Here is a 27,691-nt window from a genome sequence, read left to right as displayed (position 1 = left end):
GGAAAAATTATAATCTAAAATATAGTTAAAAGAGAGCAATTTTATGACATGATTCTTTCTCTGATATCAGATGACATTAATAATAAGGAAAGCGTAGAAAAATACAGGTTCAAGTTTAACAAACTCATCAAAAGGTTTTGGGTTTTTTCTTTCCTTCTAACCTTGCTTCAAATGTGTATGTACCTCAAGACAAATAGAGCCATGACAGCTCTCTTCACCTTTGGTGATCACAATGCTTTTTGTTTCTCTTTTTTTTTTTTTTTTTTTTCATTTTTCTTCCAATCCAAAGCCATGATCTTGTTTCTTGGGTTTTGTCTTTAAAACTTCTTTCACGGCTTGTCTAATTTGAACCCAAGGCACTTTTTCACAATATCTTTTGCGTGCTCAAGCATTTGGCCATTTAATGTGTCTCTTCTGGAATGATGTTTTAACAAATCCAATGTGTGCTTCTCGGCTAAACATTCAACTTTTATGTTCTTATTTTCCCCCATACTTTCACAAACATCCTTAAAACGAGTAGTAAACACGACTTTGTATTCTCTCCCCTGCAATAGAATTCCGATTGCTGTTAAACTCACTTCCTCCCATAAGTCATCTAATAACAACACAAATCAGTGCTTCACATGTTTTAGAACCCTGCGTATATCACCGGCTTTCTCCCTTTGTGATTTATTGACCCAATCCTCGCCAAAGAGGGCTAATCTTTTCTCGACATCCTCTTGAATCATCCTAATATCTGCATCTTTAGAAACTTCAACCCAAATGACCACATCATAATCATCCTTTGAATTAACGAACTTGTTATCAATTAGACTGAGGAGTGTAGTTTTACCCACTCCCCCATACCATATAAACCCAACATTCTAATATCAGATTCCCTAAGAAGGCTCCATATCCTTTGAAGCATTGTATCAAGGCCAAATGTTTGCTGAACAGGTTCTTCTACTACCACGGTAGGAGGAGCTTGCCCAGCCACCACTTCAATATCATATGTAGACAAGAAACTTTGAACGTCACTTAACTTCATGGAAATCTTTTTGCCAGAGCCATAGATCGAAAAGAAAGTGCAGGAACAATACCCATATGTTGACAGCCTTCGCTGTAGAGCGAAAGCATCATCAACCAGCAGATTGGTGTCGGTTTCAATGGTTTCGACTTTTGAAAGCCACCTTTCCACTTCGCTGACCGTAGTCCACCCCTGAGTTCTTCAGCATCAACTTGGCGTAACAAATCATATCTTTTTGCTTTAAGATCCTCCAAAGAATTCTTCAGATCGTCAAGATTCTCCTCAATCTTGCAAATGTAAGCTCCATGTGCCGCCAAGAAATTAAAAACTGGTCGAAGACGTTCAACAGCTGAACAAACAGTCTCGAAAATGGTACCCATTGCTCTCAGTATCGGAGATAAGATGAATGAGAAGAGCAAATCTTGAACATGGGAAGACTAAAGGATGTAAAATAGTAATTACAGTTTGGTCTATATAGTAAAATCTCTATAAATTAATACTTTATAAATTAATAAACATTATAAATTAATAAATTTTGCTAGTTCCAATTTGGCACAGTGTAAAAAATAACAAAATTCGATAAGATAATAATTTTTTTGAAATCCTCATATAAAGTATAGTCTCAATAATATCATAAATGAATAATCATGTAAATTTACATATATATATATATATATATATATATATAGTAAAGTATGTTTTTTTAAACCTCATATCTATAAAACAATTGTTATGTTATATCTTCAAACTATAATGATATAAAATATTATACAACATTTCATATAACAGCTAAAACTTTTTAAAGTTTTCAACTTCTAAATATGCATCATTTACTATATTTATGTCATGTGTATAAGTGAATTTGTCTATAATATTTGTAATTCATTTTCAATAATATTTTTTAATTATTTCAAATTCAATTCCAATACCATAAAATTTACAACATCCACAATTCTAATCTTATTTTACAAAAATTGTTTCAATTCATAATTTTTAAAATATTAAATAATTAAAAATATACCTATAAATTAATTTATACTACAAAATAATAATTATTTATTTATCGATAAATTAATATCACTATAAATTAATAAAATGTCTTTGTCCCAACATTATTAATTTATAGAGGTTTTACTGTATGTTGCATGTCATTATCGATTATTCATTATTAATTTATTACAAAACTTGTCTTTACCCAGTTATAAAGAATTTGAACAGATCAGCAACTTATATGGTTCACACAAATCAATGGATGTATAAACTTCAAAGAAAACCACAGTCAAAAAGTCAACGCAAACCATTTTGTATTCTTTCTTTAATTTGCAACGTAACATCACGTTATCGTTGTCGTTGATATTGCAATGTAGGTAGGCCTGGTGAACGTTCCAGAGCAATATGAATCCGAAAAAGTTTGTAGCTAAAAAAAATCACACTGTAATATAGAGTTGAAAGAAGAGAGTGTCTAAGCAATCCAATCGCTTCACTCAGTCAAGAGTCTTAATGACTTAATTTGAACAAAGTATAGGGATTAATTCGTAAAGAGAGGACGAAGAAAGAATTTAAGATACACCTGCACTGCATACAGTAATATAGAGTTGAATACAGAGAGAGATTAGTCATCAACAATATCTGGCTCACCTGTGGATAAAAAGGCGAGTTGGATATGTAATCCGTTGGAACTTGTAACGTCTTTTTTTTTTTTTGTCAAAGGGATTAAGAAATCACATTTCAACGGTATTTAGTCTTCGCTAACTTCATTTGACAATATTTCAATAAGATCTATACAAAACTCAAAAATAATCATTTGTCCGTTGATCCCAATCAGGACACGCGTACATCTGACAATATTTCATTACAGTCCATGGCACCCATAATGAATAATAGCTTTACCAAACCAATATTCGGAGGAAAAAAATATAATCTAAAATATAGCTAAAAGAGAGCAATTTTATGACATATGATTATTTCTCTGATATCAGATGACATTAATAATAAGGAAAGCGTAGAAAAATACAGGTTCAAGTTTAACAAACTCATCAAAAGGTTTTGGGTTTTTTCTTTCCTTCTAACCATGCTTCTGATTGCTTCAAATGTGTATGTACCTCAAGACAAATAGAGCCATGACAGCTCTCTTCACCTTTGGTGATTACAATGCTTTTTGTTTCTCTTTTTTTTTTTTTTTCATTTTTCTTCCAATCCAAAGCCATGATCTTGTTTCTTGGGATTCTGTCTTTAAAACTTCCTTCACGGCTTGTGTAGTGTGAACCCAAACACTCTTTGAACATAGTTTTGTGTTGCCTTTGGTGGCTTCAGGTGCCCATAAGTCATCAAGAACAGATGTGGAAATGTTGTCCCAAAGTAAGCTCCATCAATGTCTGTTTATCGATTTAAGGAAAACCCAAAAAAGATAACACCTGCAAGATGTATACAAACTCAACGTAATCATTTCTTTATCCATTACGAATCCAACTTCAGATTTTCGGAACTGCATTCATAAATATGTATCAGCAAAAAGTGAATGTGTGGAGAAAAAAGGATACTGCCTTGATACTTCGAACGTGGGTAATAAATATCTTCACATTTTGGGCAATATATCTTCACTGTGCTAGATCGAGGTAAATCGGATTGGCCAACGGGAAGACAAGGTTGGCCACAGCAGTAAACTCTTGGACATCTTCCAAAGTCATAGTTTTTATACTTGTCTAGCTGTAAATAAATAGAAGAATCAAGCGGGTGCATATTTTATAGGATGTTTAAGATATAAAAATGGGTTGAAAGATTTGTTTACCATAGCAGCCAATCCTTTGCTTGTCAATATGTAACGAGCATGAATCAGTCCATAAAGCATCTCCGCAGCTGACTCGATCAACTCATTCTGTTCCTCTGTAAACATCTCTCCTGTTACCGACCCAATCCATATCAAAAATTCAAGAGACATAATCGTAAAAGCGAAACCCATATTGGTTTCACTACTATTCCTCCTAAATGCAGATTCTGTCTCTAGAGCTAAACCGCAACAAAAACTAAAATGACAGGAAACACGTATGAAAACTTACCGTGAGAAGATTCAACATCCAAGATCAAATCAAGAGCGTACTCGTAGTAAGGAACTAGACTGCTGAGCCCACACAAGTTGAAGTCATCTTGAATGTAATCGTCATCAACTTCAGAAAAGAACTCGTTCCCTCGTAGATTACAGAACCAAGATATCCATGAAGTGTCCTCTCCATCAGACCCACTAACATCTGATCCCTCACTATCTGTATCTGATTCATCTATATTCCCACAAAACAACACTCATCAGTCACATCAAAAACTCCAGAGACTTAAAACAAATGAATTTGCTTGATTCAGCTCATTATAATGAATACAATTCCAATATCTCTATTATCTCTACAATATCAAAACTTGAATTCCCAAATCAGGAAAACTAGGTTAAAAAGTCTCTCTCTAATCAAACCCAAAAACAAAAAATTTCCAAATGCAGAAGGCAAAAAAAAACGAAACTAACCGTCAGAAACATTATTGTTCTTAGAGAGAGAAGCAGAACGCGAATCTCTACTATGGCTGTCATTCGACTGCTGCTGCTGCTGCTTCTTCCCCATCAAATTCGCCGTCGCCGCCGTAACGGTTCCTTTGCCTTTACCGTTAACTTTACGAGACGTTGACGGAGAAGGACGTTCGAGAGCGTCGTTGATCCGTTTACGATCTACAACCTCAGGTCTCGAATTCGCCGTACCTCTTTCTCTATACATGATTCTTCTAGGAAAAATTTACCTAAACAAATCTCTATCTATCTATCTATCTATTACAGGCTAATAATGGTACACGTTTCACCGGCGTGAGAATCACCGGTGAGGGATTGAGAAATCGACGGCGATTATAATACCGTGAGCTCTTCTTAGGGTTTTTGCGTTTTGTTCGAATCTTTTTTGGTTTCTCTCTCTTTTGGTTTAGCGCTGGGCAAACGGGTCGGGTTATTCGGTTTAATCAAAATTCGGGTTGTGAATAATGTCACCGAATTGAACCGAAATTAATTTCGGTTTCGGATCGGTCGGTACTCGGTTTGTTCGGTTCGGATACTTGATTTATATTACATTCCGAGAATAGCAGAAATTGTTCATATTTCGGTTAATTTAACCCGAAATAAACTTGTTGAAAGAGAAAACAAAGGAAAACAAGTACAAAAGCTTAAAAATCTGGTTGCTTCTCATCTAGGAAGCTTTACAAACCATTAAAGAACCTGCTCAGCTAGCATTGTATCAAGTTTAAAGCTAGCATTACATCATGTACGTTAGTAACTATTAGAAAGTTGTAGAAGTTACACGAAGCATGATAATCTGCATCAAAAAGTACTCAAAAAATCGGCTTCCAAGTCAGTTATATCCATTCCTTTGTTAAGGCTGCCAATCCGCATCCAAAAGTAGGCAAAAGAGCAGCTTCCTATCTACTACCTGTGCACCATGAAAACCATAACAAAAAACTTAACAAATCTAATAAAGAAACAAAATCAAACATAAACTTAACAATGTAAATCAAATACATAATTAGAAACTAGAATATAGACTTCAATGCAAGACACAAGTAAGAAAACACTAAACTAAGCACCTACGTTCCATACTTTGCAGAATCATGGAGGAGCTGCCACTGAATTCCGAGAATCTACAAAAGAAAAGAAGAGAAATTACAAAAGAGATTTGAAAAATTGAAAACATAGTTAAGAAACTTAGTGATACTTACCAAGAGATTCCAGAAACTTAACCTCTTCCAACATTTGCACCAAATTTGATACTTGTGCTTCTGACTTATATGAACACTTCAGCCATTGCTGTGCACATATCAAAACCTCAACCATGTAAGGAGTTAAGGAACTCCTATAAGAGTCTAACACTCGGCCACTTGTACTAAAAGCTGACTCAGAAGCCACTGATGAGACTTGAATTGCTAGAACATCTCTAGCAAGTTCTGACAAGATTGGGAACTTAGAACTATTGCACCTCCACCAACTGAGAACATCAAAAGCTAACCCCAAACTGTTTTCAACTCTTACCTCAGTTTTTTCTGTCAAATAAGTCTGTAACTCATTACAGCCGGGTTCACTTCTCTTACAACCAACAAACTAACTGTAAAGTGACTCCATCATCTCACAATCATCATCATCTGAAATGTCACACATGACCGTAGGCTCAAAATCTGGAGGATTTGCATCGACTACTGGTTCACTCAGCCTAAGACTATAATCTTCATACAACTTCTTCATTGCACTTGAAAATGAAGACTCAAGTTGCTTACTCTCTACTGTGTCCTTGCCATATAGCTGTTCGAAGCAGAGTCCAGCAAACTCCATTTTGTTGCGAGGATCAAAGGCATTGGCAATAATCACTAGAGGATTCATGTTATGCAATCCGTCCTAGTACTTCTCAAACTTGTGTCTCATTACATAACCTTGCTTTCGGATCTCCAAATCAGGACTAGAAGACTTAGCGGTTAGATTCCTCTCAATGTCAACAATTTCACTGTAACACAATGTAGAAGTTACCGTCTTTGAAGCTGAGAATGTCAAAGTAGCCTTGTAGAACACTTTCAAAAATTTTACCAATCTTGAAGCTTCTTCCCAATCAGCTGATGTTGGTGGTCCAATCCTTTTTGCTTTCGACTTCTCTTCTACTTCCTCGAAGTAGTTACAATACAACTTATCTTCACTCGCCATTTTCTCAAACGCTACCCTCAGCTTCATAGCAGCAGTCAACATCATATAAGTTGAATTCCAGCGTGTGATAATATCTAATGGCAAGCTGCCTCTACATACCTTTCCTGTTTCACACCTCATTGGAAAAGATCTAAGCCTACTGAAGGATGATCTAACATACTTGACTGCATTCCTTATGGCAACTATACTAGAATTTGCCTTCTTCAAACCATCCCCAACGATCAGATTTAGTATGTGTGCACAACAGCGCATGTGTAGAAACTCACCATCTCTTACTAGAGCTTCTCCTCCTCTCAGCCTTAATGTCTCTGTGAAAATTTCCAGCGCCTTGTCATTGTTCTTTGCGTTATCAACCGTAACTGTAAAAACCTTGTCAATCCCCCATTCTTCAATGCAATCCAACAACTGTCCTGCAATGGTATCTCCTTTATGATCCGTCACAACCTTAAAACTGAGGATTCTTTTCTGCACTTCCCATTGACCATTAATCCAGTGCACTGTGATCACCATATAGTTGCAAGAGGTTGTAGGAGAAGTCCATATGTCTGTAGTCAGAGAAACCCTTTGTTTCGCAACAGTAAAAAGATTCTTCAAGGCTGCTTTCTCTTCCAGATAGAGTGCAACAATGTCTCTCGCACAAGTCCTTCTCGAGATTGTCTTGTAGAGAGGTAAGACATTGAAACAGAAACGTTTCCAACCCTCAGATTCGACAAATGAAAATGGCAATTCATTGACAACAACCATTTCATTAACTGCTCTCCTAAACATCAACGGATCAAACTTGATAACCTTCAGATTCCCATTACTGTCACCACTTAGCACCTTCTGTTTTTCTTTCTCATCAAAATCCTTGTACTGCTTACATCTAGCTAAGTGGCCTATCATCGGACTAGTACCAACTGTTTTTGAATCACAACCAATCTCTGCAGCGCAATACTTACAAAAGCTCTTACCAGAAACATCATCCTTTTCCAGAAAATGTTGCCATATCATCGCTCTTTTAGCATACTTCTTCTTTCGTGGTCTTGGTGGTTTAGCAGAAGCAGCGGCATGTTCTTTGTGAGTGTTCCCTGTTAGAACCTCTTCAGTATTTTCAGGTTGAAGTGGCGGCTCCATCTCATTGTGCTCTTCATTTATCTACAAAACATACACAAAATTCAGATTAACAAAAGTACACATATATAACAATCAACGTTTAGAACCAAGCTCTAATCCTAATATGTTGCAACCGATATACATACACAACACAATAGAACACACGGACCATAAAGAAAAGACAAAACTCACATATACAAACTTGTATGAAAGTTTAAAAACCTGACACAATACAACACAACACAACCGACTAGAACACAAGACAACACAACCGTATACAACACAACACAATATAACACAAGACAACACAACACAATAGAACACAAGACAACAAAACATAATAGTTATAGAACACAAGACAAAACTCAAATATACGAAACTGATTTGGACACAACAGAACACAAGACAACACAACCGAAGAGAACAAAATACAACACAACACAATAGAACACAAGACAACACAACACAATAGTTAGAGAACACAGGACAAATCTCAAATATATGAAACTGATTTGGAAGTTTAAAACATGAACCTTAACCCTAATAAATAAGTAATATGTTACAATCGATAAACAGTCACAATAACCCCATAACAACATTGGACAACCTTTGCTTTTAAAGTCTAAACCCTAACTCTAAAATTCCCCAAATCGAAATCGATTTGGGAAATTTTATAGTTAGGGTTTAGAATTCGAAATCAAAGATTATCCAGAGGAATGAATGGTAGAGCAAAGAAAAACGAGGTGTTGATTCAAGAGAAAGAACAAAGACGAAGAGCTTACTTTCAGAAATTCGTAAGCTACTTCGGTTTCGCAAGAGGAGCAAAATCTTCTTTTGTTTCGCAAGCGGCGGATCTAAAGAAGAAATGAGAACAGAACACGGTTAGGTTAGAGTTAAGTGAGTTATTAGCGTTATATATGGCTGCATAATCTCGGTCTACGTAAACCGATCGGGTCCAATTACCGAACCGACCCGAACCGACATCCGAATTCTCTAATTAATTTGGCCGATCGGTTTGTTTCTCTCTACTTGTTTGGTGCCGATAACCGAAACATTCGGTTCTCTCAGATCGGTTTATTCGGATTTCACCGTTTACCCAGCGCTACTTTTGGTACACAACAGACAGAGAGAGAAGGAAATTATTATATATATATATATATATATTTTTAAGTTTTGGTTTTTAAAAATTAAAAAGATAATAAAAAGAAAAAAAAAAAAAAAAGAATCAATGATATATGGGCTGGTCTGGCCATTTAAAGCCCAATAATAAAATAGAGAAAAGCGAGACTATCACCGTCTTTGTATCGTGTCTCTCACAACGGTCACTAGATAGGTACTGATATAAGCGATGAGCGATGTGCGATTCTCATCAAAATCTCAATTTTTTTTCTTTCTTTGGAGCGATACTGAGTTTATTCGAACACCATCTTCATCATCGCCAGGTTTTGTTTGATTATCTTCGCTCTTTTAAATAATTTAGAGTTTTTTTTAGTGATTTTTTTATGTTTATTGCTTATAAAGCTCTCTTTTGATTGTTTGATTTTGTGTTCTTAGATTTCGAAATCTCTCTACATAAGATTCAGAAAATATTAATTTTGGCTTCTTTTTGTTTTTGTTTCAATCGATTCAGAAACCTCTCTCATTAATTTGAATTTGTATGTTGATTCTGCAATTGAATTAGGAATTAAACCCCCCCCCCCCCCCCCCCCCCCCCCCCCCTTTTCTTGATTTGTGTTTTCTGTAATCTGTTTAGGGTTTTGCTTTCGTAATTGCATTTTTCAGGTTCATAGTTTCTGTGAGTCTTCAAATTTCCAAAATCCAAAAGCGCTCTTTTCTTGATCGTATTAAGTTCTTCAAAGGTTTGACCTTTTTTTTTTTGTATGTTACAAATTAGGGTTTCTAATCAAAAACTCTCTTTCTAATGAAATTCGTTTATCTAAGTCTCTGGAGTTTTGATGTGACTGATGAATTGTTTTGTGGGAATATAGATGAATCAGATACAGATAGTGAGGAATCATATGTTAGTGGGTCTTATGGAGAGGAACTTTTTGATGATGATTACATTCAAGATGACTTCAACTTGTGTGGACTCAGCAGTCTAGTTCCCTACTTGGATGTTGAATCTTCTCATGGTAAGTTTGTTAACTGTTTTCTCTTTTGTCAATTCAGTTTTAGTTTTTGTTGCCTAGGGACATAATCTGCATTTATGGATAGTAGTGAAACCAATATGGGTTTCGCTTTTACGATTATGTCTCTTGAATGTTTGAGATGGATTGGGCCGGTAACAGGAGAGATGTTTACAGAGGAACAAAATGAATTGATCGAGTCAGCTGCTGAGATGCTTTATGGTCTGATTCATGCTCGTTACATATTGACAAGCAAACAGCAAAGGGTTGGCTGCTATGGTAAGCAAATCTTTCAACTCGAATATTTTTTTTTCTATAACATCCTATAAAAGATGCACTGCTTGATTCTGTTTCTTTGCAGTTAGACAAATACAAAAACTATGACCTTGGAAGATGTCCAAGGGTTCGCTGCTATGGTAAGCAAATCTTTCAACTCGAATATTTTTTTTTCTATAACATCCTATAAAAGATGCACCGCTTGATTCTGTTTCTTTGCAGTTAGACAAATACAAAAACTATGACCTTGGAAGATGTCCAAGAGTTTATTGCAGTGGCCAACCTTGTCTTCCGGTTGGTCAATCCGATTTACCTCTATCTAGCACAGTGAAGATATATTGCCCAAAATGCGAAGACATTTATTACCCACGATCAAAGTATCAAGGCAGTATCCTTTTCTTTCCACACATTCACTTCTTTCCAAATGCATAAAGCAATGATTATTTTGAGTTTAGATATGTCTTGCAGGTGTTATCTTTTTTTGGGGGTTTTCCTTGAAACGATAAACAGACATTGATGGAGCTTACTTTGGGAAAACATTTCCACACCTTCTCATGGTAAGTTTTCATACATTTCCTGTCATCTTGGTTCTGTAATCTATGAGGGAACAATACTCAGAAGTCTAGTTCTGTACTACGAGTACGCTCTTGATTTGATCTTGGATGTTGAATCTCCTCATGGTAAGTTTTCGTACGTGTTTTTCAGTTTTAGTTTTTTGTTGCGGTCTAGCTAGGGACAGAGCATGCATATAGGAATAGTTGTGAAATCAATATGGGTTTGCTTTCTTGATTTGTATTTTCTACAATCTCTTAAGGTATAGATTTTTGTTCATGTGTTGGTTTCTGATCAAAGATCACGTTTTAAAGATTTTGTTTCTGTTTTTTATTGATTAGAAGAAACCCTTTTTTATCAAAATTTATTTTCATATGAACGAACAGACTCATGAATTGTGCTCTGTTCAATTATTTCATCGATTTTCAAGAATAAAGTTTTCTGTTTTCTTTAAACCCAAAAGAAAGTGATGACACATTATATGATTGTGTTCTGTCCGGTTTCTAATTTGGGAAAATTCCCCCTCCCCCCCCCCCCCCCCCCCCCAAGTAAGGCAAGCATGTGTTTATCACTGTAAGACTTGTCATATAACAGTAAGACTTGTCATAGAATTGTCCCGAAGTAAGGACAAGCATGTGTTTATCACAGTAAGACTTGTCATATAAATTTTTCCGAAGTAAGACAAGCATGTGTTTATCACGGTAAGACTTGTCATATAATTGTCCCCAAGTAAGACAAGCATGTGTACACAGTAAGACAAGCATGTGTTTATCACAGTAAGACTTGTCGTATAATTGTCCTCAAGTAAGACAGGCATGTGTACACAGTAAGACTTGTCATATAATGTTGCCTAAGAATGTGAATGAAACAGAGATATATGTCCCTAAGCATGTGTTTAACACAGTAAGACTTGTCACATGATCTCTGCGATTATCTTTTATTCATTGCTGGCTGGGCAGCATGATAGTAAGGATTCAATATTCTGCTGTAAAAGCTCTCAATGATCTGCTTATTGATGGAGATATATTCAATGTTCTGCTTTAAAAATTCTTGAGCTTAAAAGCTCTCAATGATCTGCTTATTGATGGAGATATATTCAATGTTCTGCTTTAAAAACTCTTGAGCTTAAAAGCTCTCAGTGATCTGCTTATTGATGGAGATATATGCAATGTTCTGCTTCAAAACTTTTGAGCTTAAAAACTCTCAATGATCTGCATATGGATGAGGATATATTCAGTGCTCTGCTATGAAAACTTTTGAGTTTAAAAACTCTCATTGATCTGCTTATTTGATGGAGATTATACATTCAGTGATCTGCTTATTGATGGAGATTATACATTCAATGATCTGCTTATTGTTGGAGATTATGTTCAATGATCTGCTTATTGTTGGAGATTATATTCAAATGCTCTGCTATGAAACTTTTGAGTTTAAAAACTCTCAATGATCTGCTTATTGACGGAGATATATTCAATGTTCTGCTATGAAAACTTTTGAGTTTAAAAACCTCAATGATCTGCTTATTGACGGAGATATATTCAATGTTCTGCTTTAAGATTTCGTGAGTTAAAAGACTCTCAATGATCTGCATTTTGATGAGGATAAATGATTTTAAGTAAGACTTGGCTAATGTCGTCCGATTGGGAAATCCATTTGTATGGATTGAGACAGCATGACAACATTCTATATTCTGCACTATGCCTAGCTCTCGAAGTTCTTCTTGTTAGCGAAGGCACATTATTGTGCAACGCTTGATGGGATTGCGGCTCGAGCAAAGCACTAAAGAGAAAGAGAGAAAATCGGACGTCTTACTGGAGAGGTATGTATCAAACCAGCTCAGTGTTGATGACAATCTCAAATTCTTTTTACTTTGTTCCGTAGTCTTTTTTTTTGACCCAACAGGTTCATTGGCGTCTCTAGCTATAAAAAAAGGATTTGACTGTTCTACAAAATGTCGTCTGGTTCAACAAAAGTGTTGGATCCTGCATTTCAAGGAACTGGCCACAAACCGTATCCTTTCGGCAACATAAAGATATACATTTTTGGATTGGTAAAGATACAAGTCAGGTATACATTTTTGTTTGATATTCATTTTTGGATTGGTAAAGATACAAGTCAGGTACCTATCACCAACACTCTTTTATTTGGTAACAACTGTTTTTGGAAGAGAAGCTAAGGTGAAAAAGTGTTATACTAACTTATGCTTTGATATTTTTAGGATGAAGCTAGAACAACAGCTGCTAAAACAGTTAAACTCGATGCTGTTCGTGGAAGCCGTGATGTCCAACACCGGGAAATTCAAGGCCATGAATCTGACAAATTTCTTGTCTTTTCTTCACTTATTCATCTACTTCTGATTTCTCTTCTTCATCTTCTCACTACCAATCCAACCACTTTCTGCAGTAAGGCCTAATCTCTGCTGATCCTCTCTAATCCGAGTAACCAATGTTGCTTCCTCTGCTCTTCTCATCAACATATCTGACCAAATTTCTCCCCATGTTCCTTTCCATTAATCCTGAAATGTCCCCACATATTGGTTGTGTAGATACTCGTCTCATCGACATATCTGGCTCTCTATCTCTCATACCCTCCCTCTGTCCTTCTGATCCAGTCTTCTATTCCTAACATCTACAGACCTCGATTTTAGCTCTTCTGAAGTCAGACTTAACTTCTTCTGCAGGTGTTTCAACTGCCAATCAACCTTGTAGTCATGTTTTAAAGCATCAAACTCAGCCAAGTCATCTGTACTCATCTCTGATCCATATCGCTTTGAAATCAAAGCAAACAACAACTAATGTTTCAGCTCCAAAATCGAAGTCCAATAAGGTTTCAGTTTAAAATTAAAATGCACTACACAATACTTAGATGATTAAAGAAGCTAATTGGATAGACAAAGATGAAACAACATACCAATGCCCTGGGAATGGGATGTAGACATTAGAGGAGAAGAAGAAGAAGAAGAAGAGTTGCTAAATCTCGTGCTCAAAATCAGTCAGTTACCGAACAGGTCATCGTTAATTCGTTATCATCATTTCTTCGCCAACCTCTCTGCATTCAGTTCATTCAAAGAAGCCTATGACGTGCCAACGGCCTTGGTGGTTGAGTCACCACCGTAAAGATCATCGTAAATCCCTTTTATTCGACCCCCTTTTAACAACGCCATCGTTTCCTGGAGTCGATCAGTCACACCTCAGGTTCCTGTAAAAGATTTATCTCCCTTCCCTTTGCCTTTGGTTATCAGTGTCACTTGCACCAGTGTTTAATATTTCCCAACGTGGCTTTCTTCTTCCATGTCTGGCTCTGCTCTATCTGACATCCCAATAACCTCAGCCAGCTCTCCTCCTAGTTGATCCCGGAAGCTCACTCTCTCTTTCTTCATGCTCTTAGCCACACCCGCTTCATATGCGGTCTTCTCTAAGCTAGTAATAATGTCATCTGTACGTTTAAATTTAAAGAACAGTAGTCATCAACAAGAGAGCAACAAGGGAACACTGTACTACGTATTCCATGGTTCATGGTAGTTGCATAATAATTGATTTCTTAAGATATAAGCTACACGAGAATGGTTGAGCAGGAGCTTGAGCTCTGCTGCACTGTATTAATACAGATTATGCCACTGTGTTCTTCACAAATAAAATTTACCTAGCCTCGTCTTAAGTGCGGCAGTCATGGCCATGAAAGCCCTATCCACATTGGTTGCATTGTTAGCGCTTGTATCCAAGAATGGGATTCCAAGTTCATCTGCAAAAGCCTGCGCGACGAGAGAGGAGACAACAACAATGTTATTGTCTTTCAGATAAAAGTTGTATCTTTCAGCTAAGAACTGGACACAACTTTCTGTGATGTGAGATCGTTCTTGTTTCCCAACCAGTATCTTGTTCACATTTTCACTAGCGTAACGGTCAATTTCATTCAGCCATTGTTTGACGTTGTTGAAGCTCTCTTCGTCAGTGGAGATAGTAAACTGTGAGGGAGAAGAAGCAAAGCATGTATTAATTAAAAACAAGGTGACTGGCTGGTTAGAGTAGAGTATCATACAATGATTCCATGAGCTCCTCTGTAGTAGCTGCTAGTGATTGTCCTGAAACGTTCTTGGCCAGTTGTGTCCCACTGCATACACAGGCAAAATTGCCAACAAGATTATTATATGTTCTATCCGAAGTCTTGAAACTCTGGTCGTGAAACGAGCTTCTTGTGGTGATGGTAGCAAAAAATTTCGTTATTGAGGTGACATCTTTGCAGAGTCTATCAATTTTGGGATCTCTAACTGGAGTCAAAATGCTTTCTTTGCTCTTTTGGTTTGGTCACCCTTGGAGGTTTTTTTTTTAATAGCTAATTAAAAAGGTTCCTCATATCCATTTGGAAGCTGAGAGAGGTTGAGAAAAGCAAGTGTTAAAAGTATTTTTTTTAAAGTCATGATAAAATCCGCAACTAAATTTTGTAGTTAGTTGTTGTTCATTTAACACATCTTCTTAGTCTCCTTGTGTTTTTGTTTATGGCAGGAATATAAAAATGACAAATCTTTTGACCAGCTGTTGTTATTATACAAAAGGAGACAAAGACATTGGACACATTTTATTTACCAGACAAAAGATTTCTCAGAATCAAACACATTCCGGCCCATAAATAAGTCAAATGATAAAGCATTTTAAGTTACAAAAACAGATAAGTGAAAGAAATGAGAGAAGAGCACTGTTGCTGAGAAGCAAGGAGGTGAGGATGATCATCGCTGATACAACTGATGCAACCAAAGAAGCCGAAGAGCAAGCACACAGAAAGAAGCTGAAGACAAGGTAAAGTCATCAATTAGAAAGCTATTGCAACATCTTATGAACTCCTATGTAAAGTTTGTATGTTTGCTATATGAAAACTCATTATTGTTTGTTGTACTAGGAGATGACTCTGGAAGAGTATGAGAAAATCCTGGAGGAGAAGAAGAAGGCTCTATAAGCCACTAAGGTCGAGGAAAGAAAAGTTGACACCAAAGTGTTTGAGTCCATGCAACAGCTTTCTAACAAGCTGGTCACGACTCTAATATGTTTTTTTTTTTTTCTTTTTTTTTGGGTCGACCCGAAGATCGATCCCTCCAAAAAGAGGCGTATGCCACTTATGCATGGAGAGCACACGGTATTCTTTAGTAAAAGGCGAAAGAATAGTTCGCTTTGTGCTCATCACTCTAATATGTTCTATGATAAAAAGTCTTGAAACTCTGCTCGTGAGACGAACTGCTTGTGGTGATGGTATCAAAAATTTCGTTATTGAGGTGTCATCTTTATCGAGTCTATCAATTCATGATGAAGATATATGACGGAAGCATTGGGGATACTTGATTAATACTCCTTTGACAAAAATAAATAACATTTGACTATAGTTTTTTTTCTCTCCACATTTGACTATAGTTTTTAAATGGTTTTAGTTGTTCATTTATTTATTTTGAATAGCAATATAAACTAAAAAAAAGTATATTATATATTTAATATTTTATGTTCTTAAACCATTTGAATAGGTCAATATCTTGGACTAATAAAATTAGAGCAATTCTTTTACATAGCACAAGAACAATTTTTACAAAAGAAAAATAGCACACAAGGGTGAAATTCAGAAAATAGCATTCATTATATTGGAAAATTACTAAATTAATCTTAATGAATAAAAAATTAATTAATTTTTATTTATAAGTTATGAAATTATTCTTTAAAATCTAAAATTCATAAGTGATTTTTGTTTATTTTCAAAGACTGTTCTAGGAATCTTTTACTAAATATGTAATTCATTATTAAAAATTAGTTTACAGTTCCTAAGATTCTAAGAACATTTTTTAGTCTTCCAAACATTTCATATTTATTTAGAGAAATTGTTGTTTAGATCTTCAGTTGGTAATGACCATCAAAAATGGATCGAAGTCGGCAGAAGACCATCAAAAATGGATCGAAGCCGACAGAAGGCCATCAAAACTGGATCGAAACCTGCAGAAGACTTTCAGTTGGCATAAGTTCCAAGTTCATATGTATATTTGTGTATTCTTTTGCATAAAATGTAACTATTCCTTTTGAATTTTTTTTGCACACATATGAACTGATGGCCTCAATCTTTTGAGAGTCCAATGTCCTTCTCAACCACTCATCAGTGAGTATACTACTTCATTTTATGATACTGGTGATCCATATTTATTTGTTCAAGGTCTTGATCATTTATTTCAGTTAATATGTTAATCATTTTATGATATTGTCTTAGTCTAGACCCTTTTGTATGGTTTTGGTGAAAAGCTGAAATGAGAGAATTCTGAAAAATTTAACGCCACATAATATGAGATTAGATTTTTTTTTCTAAGACATTCACAAATAAAGGTAAATGATTTATTCCAGTTAGATTTTCTTGAAACTTTTATTTAAAACAAAAAATGTTGCATTAATTTGAAGCCAATTTATATCTCTTTGTATATGGTTTCAAATTAACAGAACCCTACTCCAATGTCAAATACAAAGTAGAGAGAATTCCAGCTCACTATATGACACATGGCATAACAAAGATCTTGATGAAGATTCTATATTTCTACCTTCCCTTACCATAAACTAATGAGATTTGCTTGAATTAAGTGTCCACCAAGCTTTTGCATAGAGAAATAAGTTCCGCGTTGTTGTCATATGCTTCATTCAACATTTACACAAATGTTGACGTTAATATTATAGCCCAAATGAAAGCTCTCATTGTCGTTTTGATGATAAAAGAAGACTAAGTGCCATCTTGTTGAAGGTGAATATATTTAAGTTCATTATTTTGTTTATTTTTTTTTAGGAAATTGTTAAATCTATCTTTGTATTTCATACTGAACAGGCATATATCATTATACTTCTTTAGCATTTGGGGATAATAACATCTTGGAGCTGAGGTGGAAGATAACCAAACCTTTTATTCCCAAGGAAGATTTTTGTAAGGTATGTCAATATGCTTTTTAATTTCCCAATTCCCATAATTTATCAATGTCTATTTTTTTTTTGTTTAATTTTGTATATGTTTGTATTATGGAATAGCATGGATAAAAATGCAGAGAGAGTTCACATCACACAATTGTTATCATGTATTATGGAATATCATGTATTGTTGAACAAACTTCTCAATTGTTATCTAATACCCTTTTATATACAAACAAGATAAGAGGTGTCAAAATGGTTAACCCAACCCAACCAACTCATTACCCATGAGTTTAAAGTTAAATGATTTGATTCAACTCATGTAACAAATTTAGTTTTTTAAATTTGTTTAATGTGTTAAATGTGTTAGGTGGTTAATTTAGTTGACCCACTAAAATAGAAATAAATGAATAATTAACATAGAAACAATTATAATTGATTTTCATCATCAACATCACATAATTTTTGGCGAAAAATTGTGGATTCATGTTTTTGGGGAAAATTACGGATTTGTGTTTTGGTGAAAAAATTATGGTTTGCGTTTTTGGTGATGATGGTGATGATGATGGTAGTATGATAATGATGATGGTAGTATGAAGATGATGATAGTATGATGATGATGAAGATGATGGTAGTGTGATGATACTATGATAGTGATGATGATGATATTTGGTTGAAAATGAAGAAATTAAAATAAGGTTATCAAAATCTTTCTAAATGATTTTTTTCTATTTTGTTTTGCTTGTGAGTGTAAGGAAAGCTTGTATTATACAATGTGAATGTGTTACAATATATAGTGTTTAGCATTAGGGTTTAGCAATAACTAATTACACAATAGTCCCTAAGTTATATCACTCTCCTATACGCCCATTCAAGATGGAGGCAGATTCTTGACTCCAATCTTGTGATTCAAATCATGAAAATGTGCCGGTGACAAAGGCTTAGTGAGGGAGTCGGCAAGTTGATCATCGCCGGAGATGTGAGCAACCCGCAATATCCCTGATTGAATGTGCTATCAGACGAAGTGATAATCAATAGCTACATGCTTCATCTTAGAATGTAAAACAGGGTTTGCACATAGGTAGGTGGCACCCATATTGTCACAGTAGATAACCGGTGCTGTCGGAAGATTAATACCCATCTCGGTTAATAGAGAACATATCCACTGTAGTTCAGATGCCGTGTTCGCAACGGCACGGTACTCAGCTTCCGTGGAGGAACGAGAGACACTCCTTTGTTTCTTCGAAGACCACGAGACAGGACTGCCACCAAAGTAAACTATGTACGCATTTGTGGACACATAAGTCGCCTTGTCCTGACCCCAATCGGCATCTGAGAACGCATGAACCGTGAGCGAAGTAACTTGGACAAAAAAAGAAGTAACTTGGACAAAAAGAAACGAAGTAACTTGCGGAGCATCATTCCTGAGAAAACTACCAAGGTTACGTGTTCCAGCCAAATATCGAAGAACCCTCTTTGCGGCCTGCTAATGTTCATTGGTCGGTTTATGCATGAACTGTGATAGTCGGTTTACCGGAAAGGCAATATCAGGACGCGTAAATGTGAGATATTGAAGGCTCCCAACCACCATTTTGTATTTCGTGACATCCACCAATGGCGTACCGGAGAGCACAGTGAGTTTCGTGGAAGTGGACATCAGAGTAGGAACTGGTTTGGCAGTAAGCATGTTCGTTTTTGCCAGGAGATCGGTGATGTACTTCCGTTGCATTAAGTGCAGTCCCTTTGATGTTCTCGTTGCCTCAATACCCAAAAAATAACTCAATGGGCCAAGATCCTTAAGAGAAAAACGGCGAACCAACAAGGTATTGAATTCACTAACCAAAGGAGGCGGTCCGGCAATTATGATATCATCAACATAGACTAGCACATAAAGATATGACTGGCCATGTTTGAAAATGAACAAGGAACTATCAGCCAAGGATGCCTTGAAACCGGACTCAACAAGAAACCGACGTAACTCCTGATACCACGCCCGTGGAACTTGTTTTAAACCGTATAAAGCTTTCCGGAGGCGACGTACATGATGTTTACGGTCACGATCCACAAAACCAGGCGGTTGAGAGACATATACCTCGTCCTGCAGAGTCCCTTGAAGAAACGCATTGTTCATATCAACTTGATGTATAGCCCAGTTCCGCTTGACCGTTGTTTCAAGGAATATCCGGATAGTGGTCGTCTTAATTACCGGACTAAATGTTTCTGAATAATTGAGGCCATATTGTTGATAAAAACCGTGAGCTACCAACCGTGCCTTGTACCTGTCAATCGATCCATCAGGTTTATACTTTAAAGTGAAGATCCACTTACAGGTGATCACATTTTGCGCAGGATTAGGAGGTTCTAAATCTCATGAGTGTTCATGAATCTGAGCGTTGATCTCCTCCACCATCGCATTTTGCCACCGCGGATCCTTCAAAGCCTCAGCCACCGTCGTTGGTATGCGAGGATGATTGGAGACGGTGAGGCTGAACTTAGTATTCGGTTTGGTGATATGATTTTTGGAACGAGTTTGCATTGGATGATTATTTTACCGTGGAGGTGTGGTAGCAATCAGAGACGGCGAGGATGTCGGACTAGAATCCGTGGTGGACGAGGACGAGATGGGGCTTGAATCATGACTTGGTGTATTCGATGATGGGCTTGTGACTAATGGACTAGACTGGGCTTCAATATTCGATCGATCTTGGGCCTTTTTGGTTCTGGTCTCATGGGCCTGATCAAGAGATTAGGGCAATGACGATGTTGATACATTAGTGGCGGAGGTGGAATCATCGACAAGGGACAGAGAGGAGGATGATGACGGTGTCGACGAAGACGACGGGAGAGACGGTGAGGGGTGATCTGAGCACGGTGGTGAGGGTACCGGAGTCGGTGACAGAGCAACCAGAGGGGATATGGGTACCGTGATTGAACTAGAATAGGGAGAAGTAGATGGAGGTGGATCTTTTGGTGGCGGATGAGCAGTAGTGTGGCGAGCAAACGGAAACTGTGTCTCAAAAAATTGCACATGTCTAGAGGTGTAGAGACGACCATTAGCAACGTCAAGACACAAATACGCACTTTGCGTTAGCGAGTAGCCAAGAAACACACAAGGAGTAGATCTTGGCTCGAGTTTGTTACACCGATAAGGACGAAGCCAAGGATAACATTGACACCCAAAAACCTGAAGCTTGAGATAATTGGGAGTGGTGTTAAACAAACACCGGTAAGGTGATCCCCACGTAAGACATCAGTTGGCATTCGATTTATCAGATAGACCGCGGTAGCAAACGCATAAGGTTAATACGTAGGTGGAAGTGAGGCATGACTAAGTAGAGCAAGTCCTGTTTCGACCACATAGCAATGTTTTCGTTCGGCGACACCGTTATGCTCAGGTGTATGCGGTGGAGAAGTTAGGTGGGAGATTCCTTGCGACACCAAAAATGGCCGAAGCGCAATAAACTCTCCGCCATTATCAGAATATAACGTACATATCTTAGTCTGAAACCGGTTCTCCACCAATGATTTGAAAGCAACAAAAACATCTTTGACTTGAGATTTAAGTTTAAGTGGATAGAGCCAGGTGTATCTTGTGAAATGGTCAATAAGAACCAAATAGTATTTGAAATTTTCAGAAGAAAGAATGGGTGAAGACCATACATCGGTGTAGATGTATTCAAGAGGTTTAGAAGAGACAATTGTGTTTGTAAAAAATGGGAGTTTATGACTCTTATTAATTAAACAATCTGAACAAGACAATTGTTTTTGTAGAGAGGAAGAAAATGGTAATGAAAATTGAGAGACTATAGATTTTAAAACCGGAAAAGAGGGATGCCCAAGTCGAAGATGCCAAGAGCTCAAATCTGTTAGTGGAGAGGATGAGACCGAGAATGCCGTAATGGATCCACCACTCATCGGCCACTCATACAACTCATTTCTAGTTCGGCCTTGGAGTAACTTGACCCTCGTGCTCAGATCCCTCACCTGAAAGAGTGCAGAATAGAAATGAACCGAAACTTGATTAGTATTGCATAGGCGAAAGACTGATATCAAATTCTTTCGAACATTCGGAACATATAGAATATCATTGAGAGTAAGAGAGCGAGATGGTGTGGGAAGGGAGGCATAACCAGTATGTGTGATTTTGAGACCTGAGCCATCGGCAATCTGAACCTCCTCACCGCCGTTGTATGGCTGATGGAGAGACAAGTTGGAAAGGTCCGACGTCAAATGATGTGTCACACCTGAGTCCATGATCCAATTCGCGGGATTGTAAGGTGGAACAACGGCCATGTTCGCACGAGGTTTCCAAGGCGTGGGAGAGGAAGGCTGGTGATAGTTACCACCGTAGGGTTGATATGAACCACCGGAAGGTAGCTGAGAGCACCGCCTTACACTGTGACCAAACACACCACACAGCTGGCAACGTCCCTGATACCCTTTGCCTTGGGAGCCACGGTAGGCATTGTGTGAGCCGCGAGGAGCAGAACGATTCTGGTGGCGAGAGGAGTTGTTGTTGTTATTGGACGATTTATGAAGAGAAAAATAACGAGAAAGAGAAAGAGAAGAGATGCGGCGGAAAAAAAAAATTATTTCTTAGGATTTTTGCTGCTCTGATACCATGTAAGGAAAACTTGTATTATACAATGTGAATGTGTTACAATATATAGTGTTTAGCATTAGGGTTTAGCAATAACTAGTTACACAATAGTCCCTAACTTATATCACTCTCCTATAGTGAGCCGCTTTGATGGTTTGTTAATTTGTTTTGTTTTGCTCTCAAAACACAATCAAATTCTAACTTTGATTTGTTCTGTTTTTTTGATAGGCAAAAGGATCGACTTGGTTATGAAGTTACAGACCAATGATGCTCCTGGAAATGAGAATGGAATTTCTGAAAGATACAGACCTTCTGAAGATGCTGATGGAGCAATGCGTGGTGGTATTGTTGGTGGATTCCGTGGTCGTGGAGGTCTCCGTAGCGGAACAGGTCGTGGGTAGCTTTCTTTTTGTTCTGTCCACTACTTTGGTTTCTTTTTTGTTGTTGTTACTTGATGGGTTTTAAGTAATGATCTAAAACGTGAGGGTGCTGGTTGTGGAAACTGGGGAACTACTGAAGATGATATGCTCCGTAAGCATCCCGGTCTCTAACAACCAAAGTGTTTTAAGCTTATATGGTAAGGATTCTCAAGGATTTCCTTATTACCGTTCGAGAATAACCATATGTTTCAATGCTGGCATAAAGGGACTTTACTAAAGTAATATATGGGATTAAAGCATTCGAAATACATCAGAAAAAGAATCTGAAAAGAAAATAAATGAAAACCAAAGAAGAAAAAGAGGAGGGAGTTGTTAATTTGGAGAAGTCATACATGCAATGCAAACAAATGATTATAATGGAGTGACGATGATCCAAAGAGGATTGGTGACTAATCAAATCAAGATAAGCAGCAGCCTGATTGCTGGTTCACTGGTTGCCCGCGAATCTGGACCGTAGGTGGCTTGGCACCTCCAGCTGGTTGGCTCGCCATTCTGCAAAAGAACATCACCAAAACCAGTTTAAGCAAACGGTTAAGGAGTTCTTCACAAGTAAAATTAAGATGCATCTTCCACATTGGTTGCAGTTTTAGCACTTGTTGCCAAGAATGGGATCCCAAGTTCATCTGCAAAAGCCTGTGCAACAAGGAGAAGAGACAACAACAACAATGTTATCATCTTTCAGACAAGGTTTACGTGGATAGAAAAGGTCACTTGGTTGGTTATAGTATTACCTTAGCAGTCTCAGTGGATACAACTTTCTGTGATGTGAGATCGTTCTTGTTCCCAACCAGTATCTTGTTCACATTTTCGCTAGCGTAACGGTCAATTTCATTCAGCCATTGTTTGACGTTGTTGAAGCTCTCTTGGTCAGTGACATCATAAGTGACCTGCCAGAGATAGTAAACTGTGAGAGAGAAGAAGCAAAGGATGTATTAAGTAACAAGAAGGTGAGTGGCTAATTAGAGTTGAGAGTATTATACAATGATTCCATAAGCTCCTCTGTAGTAGCTAGTGTCCTGAAACGTCCTTGGCTTGGCCTGCTGTGTCCCACTGAGAAACATGAATGGCTGTTTGATTTGAAGTATGGTAACCAACGGCAGGTGTATACATGCAAAGCTTCACCAATGAGCTGAGGCGGAAGCGTGAAGGTTGACCTGTCTGCTGTGATAACACAGCGGAATAAGTCCAAGTCAAGGTCTCAATGTCTTCTGTCCACCAGTCTCTTGGAACAGAGTGGTGCTGTCTTTTTGCGTAGCCTGGTCTGGTGTATGTATGAGAACAAGAGACCTGCAAAACAAAAAGTAAGATCAAACGGATGTGCAAGTATATCATCTGGACTCCAATGAGAAGTTTGAACCAAAAACCATTTCAAAGTTTAAGTGTTGAATGTTGTTTTGGGAACAAGCAACCTGTTTTTATAAGCCCTATAGGTTTGTGACATTTTGTCACGCAATTGCAAGAAACCTGTTTTGACATAAACTTCAATATATATATATAAAACCTCCATACAAACCTCAATCCTCAACTGACATTACAAAGTCAATTTAAGTCTGAACTAACATGACAACAAGTGCCACAAGTAAAATGAGCTCACATCTTCCTTGTAAACTGATCCGCTTTCTCTCCTTCTTCTCATACTCTTTATCTAATATTCTTCTTCTCTGCTTCAACAAGCTCAAATTATTTAGCTGATTTAAATTCCTGAAAAGACTAATAATGAACACTCATCAAATTCAATCACAAGCTTTGGAAGAGAGCGTCACAAGCTTAATAACTTAGAATGATGAAAACCTGAATGTCCCTCCTTGAAACTCAGGAGGAGCAAGGCTTTCCAGATCGTGGCTTTTGTGCCAGCTCCTTAAACTGTAGCACAAATGACAAAATCAAAATAATATAACTATATTGTATAAGCAACACAAGTTTTACCGTTAAAAGTGTACATAGTGTGCTATGATAAATCCATATTGGCTAGAACGGGCGTTGGTCAAACATTGTAATCATGAAAGATAAATTAGATCTTACCTAACAAGAAAACAGAAGCCCAGTGACTGGTTCTCATAAAAAGAATGAATGAAAAGAAACATATGCAAATCTAACTAAGTCACCATCAAGATATTATCTTGAAACCCCCATGGCAGGGAATTTTCTTAGGAGGCTAGATGCTTGTCTTAGAAGGGAGTTATCACAGGAATATATCACCTAGACAACAGATCCGACACCTAATTAAAGCACTAACCCTCACTATCTTATATATTTTACAGATTCTGGTGACACAATACCACCGTTAGGGTTCTTCAAAAAACAGTCTGATCAAATACATGATAAAGATTTGGAAGTCAATAAAGATAAAGACTTGGGGCAAGATATATGTAGAAACTCTGAAATACGTACAACACATATTATACTTATACAAATAAAAACAAGCAAACATATCAGAACCCCGCCGTTATATAAGGGATTTACCTAGACTAATACAAATTTTGCAAGAGGAGTAATTAGAAACCTTTACATAGATAGTGGGCACTGGAAGATCTTCATGTGAGTGATTGATATTGCCGGGTTTTAAAAAGGACATAAACATGAGATTCATTGATATCTGTCACCATGAGAGAGCAGAGCAGACACAAACAAAAATCACCCATGTTTTAAGTACAGAGTGAGACCAAATGTCAATCAGACAAAACAAATACAGAAAGCATTGGACTGACTCACGGCTTTGTGGATATGCAATATCAGATTCATCACTTCTTCCCGTAGAGTAGTACCATCCCAGAATGTAAAAAGTCAGGGAAGACCTTCTTGTCTAATAAACAAAGAAAACCAGATAAATCAATATATATATGTTTATATATAATCGAAGCAAAATTCGAAACGAAACAAAAAAAAAAATTCTTATATATATAAACTTGATTATATATAATTGAGAGAAAAAAGAGGGAGAGTACGTAGTGAGCTTACACTACAGAGCTCTTGTTTCTTCTCGAGGAAGGATCTATCACAATGTACTCCTGATAGAGAAAAAACATGAAAGCTTTACAGAAAAACAGTTGGAGCATGTAGTCAATAAAGTAAATGTTGTGCATAACCTCCATTAGAAGAACCATTAATGAGCAAAATATCAATCCATCTAGCAGTGGAAACAATAACACTAAAAATCAACAGAAGCAAAACTAGAACGAACAATGGCATCCTGAAACCAGTTATAACATTTAGAATCAAGGTTAGAGACCAAAATGTGTTTCAAATTACCTCTAAAAGCCTTTCCATTTTCCTGAGAACCAATGGATAGCCAAGATGATCATAATGTCTCTACTATATACAGTAGGAAAAGTCCTCTTCAAGGTCCTCTATCTATACAGTCTCATTCTGCGCCGGAGCTTCCTCTTCAAGGCCAACATCTATACCATTTTTTTAACCAAATATTTCTAAATCACTACCAAGAGGGAATCAGAAAAATTGTGAGATGTCTGAGAAAGTAAGATACCTCCTAAGATAAAGAACAGAGCAATCTAAAAGGAGATCCTTGGGTTACCTCAAACTTAAAAATAGAAGCAGAGCCACCGAAGATTGAAGAGGCAAACTGAAGCCACACTAGCATGGACAAGCCAGATGAAAGCAGTCTCCTTGCATTATAGAACAAGACCAACACTTGCACGAAAGAAAAAAAAAAAAAAAAAAGCACACAGATGTTCAAAATGAATATGTAAAGTTCAATCCCAGCTCCAAACTTTAAATTAGAAACAACACAAAGCAAAGTGAATCACAACAGTGTATAGAACGCAAGGACTAACATTCTATATAGTGTCTGAGCCATCAAGACAGTGTATGGACGATAAAGAAAACAAGACAATATTGTTGAGTTCATTCAGATGAATAGATAAGTATACAAACTGAGGAAACAAAACGCACCTGTTGAGTATTAACCAACAACTTGAATAGAATATTCCATAGCAAATACTGTCTAATCTACAGTAGCAAATACGGTTAGCTCCATTCTTCAGATCAGTCTGAAGTCCACTTTGAAACTAAATGGTCGAACAATCTGCAACCAAATCCGTATAAAAGATTTTATTACGAATCAAGTAGCTGAAAGTAAGAATTAAAGAATTTCTTATTGTCTGGTAGACTATTTTGCTCATAAACCCCCATACATATATAGTTTAGCTACAGACTACAAACTGGATTTGTTACTTAAGAGCATCAACAGAAGAGAACATTAAACTACAAATCTCTCTATTCTTCTTAACATTCCATTGTAGAGCTAATAACTCTATTATAATCCTGCTGATCTAATAGCAGGGAACGGAACCTCAATTCACATGAACCAATCATATAAAGGAACCTACTTGATACACTAAAAGAAAAGGTAACATCATCTGCACACTTGTGGGCAGCACTAATGCTGAATCCCAACTGATGGAGAAGAAAACTTTGAGAAGAACATAACAGATGGAAACATCAATTCAACACAATGAAGCATAAATAAGCAGAAGCAGACCCAATTCAAAGACATACATCCGTCAAATATAGATTTGAGGATTTTCTATTGCCGCTACTAAGATAAAAGGTTTCCCAAGTTATGTTATCAATCAATCATACTTAAAACGCTATGGCTCATCTTCAATCATGTCTGCTCTGTATACAAACCTCTAACTTAAACACCGGATTCAAAGGAGAGAAGGTCTTAAACCCTTGAAGTTTTCTCTTGCGTTTCGCAACTAGCCTCTCTGTTTTTCGGACTTTTGGTACAGACTACAGAGACAGTCAGAGACAGAGAGAGGGAGATTATTTTTTTTTATTATTTTGTAAAAAGATTTGGCTTTTAAAATAAAATAAAAGGAAAAGAGGGGTAAAATAGGAAATAAAGAGGCTGGGTTACTAGTTTCCCAAAGAAAAAGGAGAGTGGAGCGGTGAATCGGTAGCCACTTGTAAGGGTGAGAGAGATGGGTCGAACCAACCAAAACCACTAACTTCT

At 37.0% G+C, this 27,691-nt stretch overlaps 3 protein-coding genes, 1 non-coding gene and 2 pseudogenes across 7 annotated transcripts; 1 reads left to right on the top strand and 5 right to left on the bottom strand.

Moving 5' to 3' along the window:
- Positions 1–442: 442 nt before the first annotated feature.
- LOC104760188 (putative disease resistance protein At5g47250) lies at positions 443–1,452 on the bottom strand. The gene is made up of 2 exons (XM_010483075.3): positions 1,080–1,452; positions 443–978 (listed from the first exon to the last, which is right to left on the bottom strand). Exons 1-2 carry the CDS (start codon positions 1,384–1,386, stop codon positions 809–811), a joined length of 477 nt encoding a protein of 158 aa, XP_010481377.1. The 5' UTR covers positions 1,387–1,452; the 3' UTR covers positions 443–808.
- Positions 1,453–2,952: 1,500 nt separating this feature from the next.
- LOC104760187 (casein kinase II subunit beta-1) lies at positions 2,953–4,964 on the bottom strand. 2 transcript variants are annotated; one of them, XM_010483073.3, is made up of 5 exons: positions 4,518–4,964; positions 4,063–4,281; positions 3,795–3,904; positions 3,547–3,712; positions 2,953–3,381 (listed from the first exon to the last, which is right to left on the bottom strand). In XM_010483073.3, the coding sequence occupies exons 1-5, from the start codon at positions 4,759–4,761 to the stop codon at positions 3,251–3,253; spliced, it is 870 nt and encodes a 289-aa protein (XP_010481375.1). In that variant the 5' UTR covers positions 4,762–4,964; the 3' UTR covers positions 2,953–3,250. The 2 variants fall into 2 exon arrangements, with proteins under 2 accessions (XP_010481375.1, XP_010481376.1); XM_010483074.3 differs by having other exon boundaries at positions 3,795–3,889.
- A 672-nt stretch (positions 4,965–5,636) lies between these two features.
- Positions 5,637–6,532, bottom strand: LOC147921303 (zinc finger BED domain-containing protein RICESLEEPER 2-like; annotated as a pseudogene).
- A 2,562-nt stretch (positions 6,533–9,094) lies between these two features.
- Positions 9,095–16,040, top strand: LOC104763025 (casein kinase II subunit beta-1-like). Of its 2 annotated transcripts, XM_087500144.1 has the most exons (7): positions 9,139–9,253; positions 9,800–9,943; positions 10,100–10,216; positions 10,299–10,353; positions 10,436–10,770; positions 15,268–15,558; positions 15,659–16,040. In XM_087500144.1, exons 1-4 carry the CDS (start codon positions 9,160–9,162, stop codon positions 10,319–10,321), a joined length of 378 nt encoding a protein of 125 aa, XP_087356270.1. In that variant the 5' UTR covers positions 9,139–9,159; the 3' UTR covers positions 10,322–10,353; positions 10,436–10,770; positions 15,268–15,558; positions 15,659–16,040. The 2 variants fall into 2 exon arrangements, with proteins under 2 accessions (XP_087356271.1, XP_087356270.1); XM_087500145.1 differs by lacking the exons at positions 15,268–15,558; positions 15,659–16,040 and having other exon boundaries at positions 9,095–9,253; positions 10,436–10,601; positions 10,724–14,039.
- LOC147921302 (U5 spliceosomal RNA) lies at positions 15,830–15,947 on the bottom strand. The gene has a single exon (XR_015589810.1). It is a non-coding gene; the product is annotated as a U5 spliceosomal RNA (small nuclear RNA).
- A 6,871-nt stretch (positions 16,041–22,911) lies between the features above and the next one.
- LOC104760184 (ras-related protein RABD2b-like) lies at positions 22,912–27,540 on the bottom strand (annotated as a pseudogene). Its single transcript, XR_015589399.1, has 11 exons — positions 27,364–27,540; positions 26,249–26,758; positions 25,966–26,114; positions 25,675–25,724; positions 25,425–25,519; positions 25,220–25,312; positions 24,508–24,579; positions 24,311–24,426; positions 23,697–24,003; positions 23,448–23,603; positions 22,912–23,349 (listed from the first exon to the last, which is right to left on the bottom strand). The product of XR_015589399.1 is annotated as a ras-related protein RABD2b-like (transcript).
- Between the last annotated feature and the right edge of the window lie 151 nt (positions 27,541–27,691).

The sequence above is a fragment of the Camelina sativa genome, chromosome 18, assembly GCF_030686135.1.
Source record: "Camelina sativa cultivar CO46 ecotype springtype chromosome 18, ASM3068613v1".
NCBI classification, from domain to species: domain Eukaryota; kingdom Viridiplantae; phylum Streptophyta; class Magnoliopsida; order Brassicales; family Brassicaceae; genus Camelina; species Camelina sativa.
The sequence above is the reverse complement of the archived record's forward strand: the minus strand, read 5'-3'. Positions and strand labels throughout refer to the sequence as shown.